Source organism: Anabrus simplex, chromosome 5, assembly GCF_040414725.1.
Source record: "Anabrus simplex isolate iqAnaSimp1 chromosome 5, ASM4041472v1, whole genome shotgun sequence".
Classification (NCBI taxonomy): domain Eukaryota; kingdom Metazoa; phylum Arthropoda; class Insecta; order Orthoptera; family Tettigoniidae; genus Anabrus; species Anabrus simplex.
In genome coordinates this window covers 90,607,529-90,619,562 of record NC_090269.1, presented here as the reverse complement: position 1 = coordinate 90,619,562, position 12,034 = coordinate 90,607,529, and the positions used below count along the sequence as shown (strand labels likewise).

The 12,034-nt window shown below is 39.0% G+C and overlaps 1 protein-coding gene across 2 annotated transcripts in view; it reads left to right on the top strand.

Annotated features, from left to right (window-relative positions):
• The window catches only part of LOC136873771 (uncharacterized), a 461,175-nt gene that overhangs the window by 313,193 nt on the left and 135,948 nt on the right, over positions 1-12,034 (top strand). For both annotated transcript variants that reach the window (XM_068227563.1, XM_068227564.1), the window contains 2 exons: positions 1,402-1,543; positions 10,378-10,476. In XM_068227563.1, coding sequence (XP_068083664.1) covers positions 1,402-1,543; positions 10,378-10,476 — 241 coding nt within the window. The remainder of the gene's footprint in view (positions 1-1,401; positions 1,544-10,377; positions 10,477-12,034) is intronic.

Genomic DNA, 12,034 nt, shown 5'->3' with positions numbered 1-12,034 from the left:
ATGTATTGAATAGGAGGTTTTATTAAATTATCCTTGAGATATTTTTGGCTAAGTGGTATATTCTGAGCTGTCAGTGGAGAGATGGCATGGAATGACATTAGTAGATGAATAAGTTTGAGTGATGTCTTTAAAAGTAGGAAAGATCACAATATGAAGATAAAGTTCAAATTCAAGGGGAGAAATTGGGGCAAATATTTGTTTATTGGAATGGGAGTTAGGGATTGGAATAACCAAGGGAGATATTCAATAAATTTCCAATTTCTTTGAAATCATTTAAGAAAAGGCTAGGAAAACAACAGATAGTGAATCTGCCAACTGGGCGACTGCCTAAATGGAGATCAGGATTGATTGATTGGTTGGTCGGTCGGTCGGTCATTATCCTGCTGGAAGTAGACATACCTCTTTTCCTCCTCAATCAACATTTCAGAAAGTGGCTGCAGTATATTTTGTACGTAATGTTTGGGGTTAACTGTATAGTATAAAGAAAATAAGGACAGTTATTCTGCATACAGTAATGCCACACTAAACGCTGACTTTATCATCATGAAAAGGAATTTCATGCACTACATAAGGATTTTCTGTGTTCCAATACCTTGAATTCTGAGAATTCACATACCCACTTAAATGGAAATGACCGTCTGTCATAATTAACTTAAATTAATTTTCAACAGCATGTGTAGAAATGCAACACTAATAATGTGCATTCAACAAGAATTCCATTTGTGAAATAAATATTCATTCCGTATGCTTACCACTAACCATGCTTACTGCGCTGTCTGGCCATGCAATCTTTCTCCGCTACTCGGGAACAAAGCAAGCATTTCCCCAATCCATCTGTGCAGCAGCACCAACTAATGTGCTGGTAACTTTTTGCTGCCTCGTCCTGTTATAATTTTTAAAAATGTTATTGGCTTTATGTCCCACTAACTACTTTTTCAGTTTTTGGAGACATCAAAGTGGCGGAACTTAGTCCTGCAGGATTCCTTTACTTAATAGTAAATCTACCAACATGAGGCTGACGTGTTTGAGCACCTGCAAATACCACTGGACTAAGTCACGATCGAACCTGCCAAGTTGGGGTCAGAAGGCCAGCGCCTCAACCGTCTGAGCCACTCAGCCCGGCGCCTCTTCCTGTACAAGCCCAAATATTAGTATTATGATATCATTATACAAAAGTTGAATGTATGCAGCCTGGTTTTATAGACATTGTCATTTCACTATTTGCTAAAATTCTGGAAACCGCAGAGGACTTCCTTAAAGATAATACATAAAGAACATAAGTTTGTAGTTCTTTTTCTACAAGTAAATCAGGTTCTGTTATACTTAAAACCATCTTGTATATGTTAATGATTCCATCACTTGTTTTGAGGATAATTAAATGATTTCAATCTCTGTCTACAGATCAGTGGGTGGAAAGAGGAAATTATCAAGAGGGACTACGGAATCTTCAACAATGATTTGCCAGTGCAGTTTGTTGTACGAGGTACTAGGGAAGGAGCCTCCGATTTGGTGGTGCAAGAACTGTCTGTCTGTGACTGGAATGGTAATGTATTCATTATTCTCTCCTTTTACAATAAGTAAACATCATTATCATCATCATCATCATCATCATCACTGTATTTTATGTATGCAGTCTGAATTTATAGATGTCATTTCACTATTTGCTAAAATTCTGGAAACCTTAAAGATAATATGTAAAGATAATAATTTAGTACCAGTTTTTTTTCTTCTTTTTTCTAAATCAGGTTCTGTTATACTTAAAAACATCTTGTATATGTTAATGATTCCATCACTTGTTTTGAAGCTAAGTAAATGATTTCAATCTCTCTCTACAGATCAGTGGGTGGAAAGAGGAAATTATGTATATTGGAAATTATTGTATAAAATAAAATTTCCTGTGTTCCCACTTATCATCACTACCCCAGCAGGTTATGATCTACCATGTAGGACTTGGATGTATTTGAATCGAATTCATACTAAACAAGGAAATTGTGTATACCTACTGCATAAATGGGGCTTCCATAGTTCACCTACCCATGACTGCGGAGCAATAGACATATCTATTTATAATCGAATAATTTATAGAAAAGTCCTGTTTCCAATACGAACACCTGGAAGATTGTTTATTACAGTGGTTCAGGCAACATAGGGCAGAAGGCATTCCAATCAGCGGACCAGTGCTTAAACTATCGCTGTGCACTGAGGTCTTCACATTCTTCAGTTACGTTCTGTTCAGAACTCCCTTCAGTAATTGTGCATTACATATTTCTTCACATTATGGATTCTGTTTCAAAATACTATAAACCGTACTAAATAAATTATATTCAGTATGAATGTTGTCCGGCTCCTTGGCTAAATGGTCAACCTATTGGCCTTCGGTTTAGAGGGCCTCGTGTTTGATTTCCATTGGGGCTGGAAATTTTAACTGTGTACAGTATGGTTTTTGTTTGTCCTCACATTCTCCTCTTCATATTCACACAACGCATCACACTACAAACTACTACAGAAACACGCAATAGTGAACGCGCATAGGGTTGGCGTCAGGAAGGGCATTCGGCTGTAAAACAGGGCCAGATTCACATGGGCAATGTAGTTTGCACCCACGACCCCACCACTGTGGGAAACATGGTGGAAGAAGAAAAATATTCAGTGTGATATATCTAGACAAGTGGACCAAATAAACACGGAAGATTTCATTATACGAAGTATACAACCATCTGGAACTTAAAATGTGATGAATCTAGCAATAGAGTTGACAAGAGAAATGCATTCTCTCAAGTGATGACCATCTCAGTTCAACTGTCTCAAAGTTAAGGCTTATTTTTGGTTTTTCTCAACATGGTATCCCTTTCCGTAATATCTTCTTTCACACTTTCAAAGAGTTCATCAGTTTCTTTGACATCCTGAAGTAACTAATAAAATTGGTCATCACATAAATAATCAAATAATTTATAGAAAAGTCCTTATTCCAAACAATCTTTCAACATAGGATGTAAATGAAACCTACAACAGTTTTTTCCTTCTTTCTTTTCAACAATAACAAGAGGCAAGAAGATGATGAAAATGGGCAGTAGGCCAGGGAAGGTGGCTAAGTAGCTCGGTGAGCTACCGCTCAGTGACACGGAATTCATATGAGCTATTCTGTAGCCAATTTCGGTCGCCTAGTATGAAGCGGCCCTGAAAAACACGATTGTTATAATAATCGTGTGTCTTCAAATAAATTAAAAATAAATTAATATATACCATTTTCTTTTCTTCTGATAGGCAGTGCATTACATCGCAGTGTCGTGGCACCATGTCTCAGAATTTACAGTTCGAAATTGTTTCCAAAAAGCTGGATTTGGAGGTAGTTCTGATGATGATTGTAATATTATCGATGATAATGGCGATGCTCGTGATAATTACATAAAATCAGCTTCATGGTCCGTATCGCAGTTCAATAGATTCACAATTAAGTATTTATTTATTTTCCACCTAGTCGATACAATGATTGCTTAAGGCAATTTTTAATGGTCAAAAGTGGTACATGTTTCCTTAAAATTTTAAGGACACTTCCTCTAAAGCATTACTTTGTCAGTTTATATATTTTTCATCTAAACAGTGTTATGTGGTTGAAGATGTTGATAATATACGAAACATGTACCACTTTTGACCATTAAAAATTGCCTTAAGCAATCATTGTATCGACTAGGTGGAAAATAAATAAATACTTGCTCGTGATAATGACGGCAAATGGAGGAAATTGGGAGAGGAGGCATCTTTCGATGATTATGTAAATGTTGATGCTAACCTTGTCACTGCAGAAGCCATGACTAGCTCTGAGATTGCTGAAGACGCACAAAGGGGTCTGAGTGAGGACTTTAATCACGACGACGATGGTGATGACGACGATGATACCGAAGAGCCGCAGCATACTCCGGTGACCTTTCGTAATGTTGTCAATGCTCAATGGACTGTCAAACATTGTGTCATGCACCATAACGTTTCTGAGGAAATAATGGCTGAATTGTACCGGTTTGAGAACACTGTTCATGCCGTGGCTGTGGCCAACAAAACACATACCAAAATAACAGACTACTTTATTCAGTAAAGTGACTCTTTTCCCTCTCTTTTTATTCTTTAAAATCTGTGTGCATTTCTTTTGTGTTTATATTGTTTCATATTGCCATATATGCTTTGGAATATAATGCAGCTTCATATTTATAGAATTTCATTTAAGCAGTTTTTACCCTTGGGTCTGCTGGAAAATGTATAAATGAAGTTTAACTGTATTCTTAATTGTTATTACCCATGTATTTGCTATATGCTAAACAAACAAACAAACAAACAAACAAACAAACAAACAAACAAGCAAACAAACAAACAATTTAAATTAAATCAGTCACTAATGCAACCAATCTTAAGGTGGGTCTCTTCACGATACTTTCAGTTTTATTAACAATTGAATAGTATTAAGGCTTTTGGTTGTGTGTCGCATGACTTTATACAGCTAACACCGCAAGAGCATGGCGTAACAAACTACCGTATCAATTGAGTTGCAACAGTGCACAGCATCCCCAAATTGCCCAGACTTCCAGCATAAATAATACTGACCTTACAAGTTGTAAGGACAGAAACAAACAAGTGGAACAGAACGTCACCTTAAAAATGCACAAGAAAAACAGAAGTTACTTACCCTAAACTGTGCAGATGACCACAAACCGCGGAAGAAAAATAAATGCATCACTGTATGCAATTTTAGGTAATCAACAAGAAGGATAACTCCTTCTTTTCTAAATAATTAGGCAATTTTTAATTTAAAATATTAGTAGAACAATTAAATACTGAACACCTTCAAGAAACAAAAGAAAAATAATAATAATAATAAGCAAACTATCAAATCTTTTCTAGTGATCGGCCGATCCTGATTAATAAAATTGGGAATCAATTGCTTTTAACCTACTAGATCAACTGGTTAAGAAACACATTGCTTAGAACCTTCGTGCCTTTTGTTTCAATTTAATTCAGCCTTAACATCAAATTTGCTATACCATTCACTTGAAATTCTGTAATGAGTTTCATACCTTTGAAGAATTTGTTTTAAACAAAATTTAAAACCTTAGGTAGACTGCTATGCGAGGAGTTCTCACAAGGAAATTTAACACACATGCCCTAGCAGAATGAAATAAAATAATTAAATTATGCAAAAGGAATTAAAACATAGAATAGTTGATCAATATCCAGAAGTGCAATAATGGATTTGAACGTTTATAACACAATCAAACTCAAATTACTTTCAGGTAGTTAAATAAGCTCGATCTTCAACCGGCATAAAACTGATTACCACCCCAAATTGATAATCATCACCATGACAACAACAAACACGCCCACCTCGGAAAGGGCAGAAGTGCAACATTGCAAACAAGATAGGGACAGAAGAAAATCAGAAAAGCAAGTCCCCAAAAAAATAAAGGGGAAAAGGCTAATTAAATTAATAAAACAGTATGAAATAAGAGAGGGAATGAAACTTCCAACGCATAAATCTCATTAAAACTGCCTCGCTTCCATTTACCAATATTAAGCTCTACTAAACAGGGCTGGACAATTTACCAATATTTTATTAATAATAATAATAATAATGTGGTTAGGATACCAGTTTTGAGAGTTGCCAAACAATCCATTTTCACCATGGGAACATCGACTTACATAATTTCATTACACCCCAAAAAATATTAATAGTCCGCAAACGCAGGCTCCCAGAAGGTATTATACACAGATTTAAAATTCCGGAATATCACACGCACAGCACTATTCAGACGGTTGATAAAACTTTGTTGAAATACGAGAAGATGTATAACGGAGGTGCTCCCGAAATAAAATCAGAATGGTCAAAACTTACAGTCTTGGAGATGTAGCAGGAATACCAAGGCACATGCCATAACTTACAATTATGAGGCTTGAAGACAATCGCTTAAAAATTCATGTTGATGAAGATGTTTCAATATTAACAAAATTGAAGAAGGTCCTGGGGTATTAACCCCAGCGTATAAATGAACTCAACCCGGTTCCATTGGATTAGGTGGATTCACGGCATGGCGTGAATACAGTACGCGTCCAGTGTCCATGATTGCAGCAGACAGACTCCCTGTTAGCACCAGCACAAACAGCCTCGGGCACTTTCGCCAGGAAAAGCTGTGTGAGCAGACTGTACAGTAAGTTAGAGTAAAGGGAGACAAGTTCAGGCCCACTACAGGAGGGAGCAGCACCAGACAGAGGACCCCAGCCAAAGATATTCATTTCCATCGAAACATAAGTAAAGTTTGGCTCCATCACTAAATGGTTAGTGTGCTGGCCTTTGGTCACAGCGGTCCCAGGTTCGATTCCCGGCAGGGTTGGGAATTTTAACCATCATTGTTAATTTCTCTGGCACGGGGGCTGGGTTTTCATCATAATTTCATCCTCATCATGATGTGCAGGTCGCCTACGGGAGTCAAATCAAAAGACCTGCACCCGGCGAGTCGAACTTGTCCTCGGACACTCCCGGCACTAAAAACCATATGCCATTTCATTTCATAAGTAAAGTTCAAATGAGTTAAACCACGTTCTCAGACGCAGAAAATATGAACAGTTTGTGACTTCAAATCACATTTAAAATAAAATTAGTCCACACCTTGGCGAAAGGATTCAGAATACAAATTTCTAGAGAAATATAACCCAATTCCAAAACTCTCTATGAAGGGAGCTTATTTACGTTAATTCCATCATAGGGTGCAGCTGCTTTATGTGGATCCAAGGAGCTATATACATTCAGGCTGCTGCAGCAGCATCCAGTGATTTTCCCATCACTATTAAGGCGTTCACCAAGGTTCAGTGCTGTCACCTGCAGACCTGCACTGTCCTTTACCAAGTACGCTCCTCTATGCTGATGATATCTTGTTGGATTCTGAGACCCAGTCTGATCTGCAGTGCCAAACCCAGATGTGGAGCGATTTTTGGGTGCCTGTGGTTCGTCAACTAAAGGAAAACTCGATATATGTTGTCAGATCCATAAGCAATCAGAACCATTTAGACAGTGAGGACTTGCTGCAAGTGAAAGTATCTTGGCTTCTTAATCACTGATGATGGCCGATCTGTTGAAGAGGTCACTGCAAGGATAATTGCAGCCTGGATGAAATGGTGAACAATGACCAGCACCACTTTGAATGGAGGGTGAAAGATAATCTCAGATCAAAAATATATCATACTGTCATCCGACCTGTTGCACTGTATGGTAGCGAATGTTGGCCGACTACGACTGAGGTAGAGCATCAACTAGGCATCATGGAGAGGAAGATGCTGAGGTGGATAGCTGGCATTACTAAACTGGATCGCATTTCCAATGAAACCATCAAGGAAAGATTTGGCATTGCACCGATTCAAGATAAAATATGTGAGAGAAATCTACAATGGTTTGGACATGTACTAAAGGTAGAGGCTGATATTATCGTGAAGACGGGTTACACATTAAAAGTTGTCGGTAGAAAACTTAAGGGATGATCTTAACAGCAATGGGCTGATACTCTTCACAAAGATGTGAAGAGCGTCATTCTCCACCCTTACGTGGTCCAGGACAGAACTAAATGGAAACAACAAATCCATGAAGCAGACTCCACCACTAGAAGGGATGAAAGTTGAAGAAAAAGAAGAATAGGAACACTATGATTCCAAAAGTCTCTCAGTACATTTTTCGAACATTTACAAGAACAGCAATAATAAAATCCCAGCAAGGCTACACACTTTGTTCAGTTTTAACGATGTACATATGTTGTCAAACTTGAACAAAAATAACAGTTGCTGTAGGACTGAAATCCTTCATTGCTTCTTGAGGCCTTTTAAGAGGTGACACCAAAAACAGTATTAAGAAGCAAAAGTGTTCAAGTTTTGTGGAACTTGAAGGGATCTGTAGCATTAAGATAGGTCATTGAAAAGCCAGGGAGTGAAAAAAATCAAGTAAGTGTACTAAGCTTGTCCCACTGCTTTACCAAGCTCTTTTGGCTCAGACTGGAACCAGTTGCAAACATTGTCCATGACTTCATTGTCTGAATAGAAGTGCCGACCCTTCAATGCCTTTTCAACCGATCACACAGTATATAGACCTGATGTATCACCATTTTATTTCCATATCTAAAAGTATTAAGGGATCAGCGCTTCTACTCGGACAATGTTCGCAGCTAGTTCCAGTCTCAGCCATAGGAGTTCTACAAGCAGGGTATTCACTGCTTGGTGGTACAGTGGAACATGTGCTTGTGTAACTTTGGAGATTACTTTTGAATTAAACCTTGTTGAATGTATTCTGGGCTCCATTTTCATTTGGTTCACCCTTATAGAGTTCCAACCCCACATAGTTGGGAAATTCCAGGAAGAAGAAGAAGTTAACTTAGAGGCCAGGCTAATTGGCACTGTGATATTCAAGGGAGGAGGGGAGTTAAAATGGTTTCTTGCTGCATATTTTGGAAGCAATCAGCTTTATTTAGAAATATTCAAACAAAAGTTACTCAAAATTTAATTTTGAATATTTTTTGCTCCTTTTTTACAACCTGTATGAAGAATGTGTACTTAAGGTAGTCCAACATGTTTATTACAATTTTTCTTGTCAGTTGATTATCAGGCTGATCCAGTGAGAACCCTCGAGTTGGTTGGTTAATAAACTCTCCTCATGTAAACAATTACCTTCATAAATGATATAATTTGTTCTCACCTGTTTTAGAGGACATCATGGTCTTGAAACACCACGAACCTACTACGCTGGCGTAGCAGGGGGAAAGGTGATACTCCCACGTGGCGCGTCCCAGGTGGCGGATAGGGGGGTCCTAACCGGCTTGCCAGTGGACTTGAGGGAAATAAAATACCTCTCATGGGCCAAACACACTACCCCCTGCGGGTGGGGGACGCACACGTAGAATACACCTGCGGTATCCCTTGCCTGTCGTGAGAGGCGACTAAAAGGGGCGACCAAGGGATGATTGAATTAGAACCATGAAACTACTTTTAATTCGTACCATCACGCGGGGAACACCATAGGTTGCCTGTACTTGCGAGTAGTACCACTATATTAGGTACGAAATAGGTTTGTGATTAGTAGTTTTCCAGTACCCGTGCGTTGTACCCATGTGAGAAAGACCGCGGGTCTGGGCGTTGCCTATGAGTTGTACCACTATATGAGCGACACCATGGGTCTGCGTTGTCTGTGATTAGTACCCACTATGTGAGAAACACCACGGGGCCCGTGGGACCGGCACCCGTGACTAGTACACCTAGGTGAGGAAACTCATCAGTTTGCGTGGGCTATGAGTGGCGCCATTGTGTGAGAAACACCATAGGTATGCGTTACCTGTACGAAGTACAATACTTGTGAGTAGTACCATCTTGTGTGGAACACCGTGAGTCTTCGCTGCTTTTTATTAGTACCCCAACATGACAAATACCATGGCTCTACTTTACTTGCGACATGTACCATTCTGTGGGGCCTTAGACATGGATTTTGCACCCCTTTAGGCATCAAGCATCATTGTGCTTCATGAGTGGTCCCTTGGTCAGTAATACCTTTATTTATGATCTTTTTTGAGTCTGATCCACTGTTTTGTTTGTTTGCTTGTGTTTTTGTTGGGTTCATGTCCATCCATTCATTCTTCATGACATTTTTTATTTTATTTTGGTCAGTGGATTAATTTGAACATTTTGTTATTTCATTTCGTACCGTTAGGGGCCGATGACCTCGATGTTAGGCCCCTTTAAACAACAAGCATCATCATCATCATCGGTCTTGAAACAGGAATCTATGCTGATTTAATTTGTTCTCATTTGTTTTAGAGGACAACATCATCTTGACATAAGAAGCTACGCTGATTTAATTCATTCTTGTCTGTTTTAGAGGATGTCAAGATCTTGAAACAAGAAGCTATGCTGATTTAATTTGTTCTTGTCTGTTTTAGAGGATGTCATGGTCTTGAAACAAGAAGCTATGCTGATTTAATTTGTTCTTGTCTGTTTTAGAGGATGTCAAGATCTTGAAACAAGAAGCTATGCTGATTTAATTTGTTCTTGTCTGTTTTAGAGGATGTCATGGTCTTGAAACAAGAAGCTATGCTGATTTAATTTGTTCTTGTCTGTTTTAGAGGATGTCAAGATCTTGAAACAAGAAGCTATGCTGATTTAATTTGTTCTTGTCTGTTTTAGAGGATGTCAAGATCTTGAAACAAGAAGCTATGCTGATTTAATTTGTTCTTGTCTGTTTTAGAGGATGTCAAGATCTTGAAACAAGAAGCTATGCTGATTTAATTTATTCTTGTCTGTTTTAGAGGATGTCAAGATCTTGAAACAAGAAGCTATGCTGATTTAATTTGTTCTTGTCTGTTTTAGAGGATGTCATGGTCTTGAAACAAGAAGCTATGCTGACAGTGATCAATTCTGGAGTGGACGTGTTTGAGAATGACACAAAACATGTGTTCAATGATGGAGGTAAGCAGACATTGACTATTCCATTTGATCCCATATGGCACTGGTAAGTACTGGTGGTATTTTACACTTGCCCTTTGCCATATGAACAATACACAATGGATGATTGCCTTCAACATTGCCATACTGCCCGTTCTTCTCCTTGTTTTTGTTGTTTTTGTTGTTGTTGTTGTTGTTGTTATTAATATCTTAGTTATGAATATGTTATTCTTTTCACAATTTTGAGTCTTTAAATGAATACACTATTGTACATTATTTTGCAAAGACTATTTATTTAGTTAATTTTGTAAAATAGGAATGATCAGGAATTCTGGAGAGTTTCTTCATAGAGTGTAGTATACATTGCAGGCAGTTCTATGGGTAGGTAAAGCAAGGATGACTACAGATGCATCTTATACATGCATTTTAGCCATGTTACAATCTGGTCAATAACTTGTACCCAGCGTCTCTATAAATCACATCACATTAGTCGAAGTGAGGAAAACTAATGCTTTCCGTGGTTTCCCATTTTCACACCAGGCAAATGCTGGGGCTGTACCTTAATTAAGGCCACGGCCGCTTCCTTCCCACTCCTAGCCCTTTCCTGTCCCATCGTCGCCGTAAGACCTATCTGTGTTGGTGCGACGTAAAACAACTAGCAAAAAAAAAAAAAGAAAACTAATGCTGCCACCAGCATTTTAAAAAGTTTTTCAGAAAGTAAGTATTTATACCCACGCAGCATGTGCAAGGTGGAATATGTTCGTAATATACATTGTCCATGACATGTTATCATCGAACAAAATGCCTAGGACTTTTACTGATGGCGTAAGTGGTATGTTAGTATTATGCACTGAGTGGCCAAAAGTAATGGGAAGAGGTGTCCCATAAAAAATGTGCCGTGTATGACCCCTGAGCATTGCAGCTAGCTGCAGCGTAGCTGAACAGTCTGTCACATACACCAATGCCCTGAAGATGGCAACATGTAACGAGTTAACCAACTTTGAACATGGGATGATCATTGGCACACGGTGCATGGGTCGTAGCATAGCGGAGAATACACACAAATTTGAGTTTCTGAGGTCAACAGTGTCGAGGGTGGATCTTCATCATCGCAGAACCACCGCGTAAACTGCCGCATGGGAAGACCACAGGTGTTTAATGAATGTACATCACGTCGCCTCTGTAGAACCATACTGGGTGCTCGACGGGCTACTGCGAGTCAGATCACTGCCCAGTTGAATGTTGGGGGTCAGAAACCCATTTCTATCAGGACTGTAAGGAGGCAACTGCATTGCATAGGCTTCACGAGCCAACGACCAACTCATGTCCCTTTGCTGACACCTCGACACAGAGCTCATTGACATGCATGGGCCCATAAACATTGATAGTGGACCATGGAACAGTGGGGGGGGGGGGGGTGTCGTATGGTCTTATGAATCCTGGTTCAAGTTGTATCGAGCTGATGGGTGCGTGAGAGTGTGGCGTATGTACCATGTAGCTATAGATCCTGTGTCAAAAAGGTTGTGTCCAGGCAGGAGGTGGTTTAGTTCTGGTCTGGGTGGTGTTCTCATGGTCAGAATTA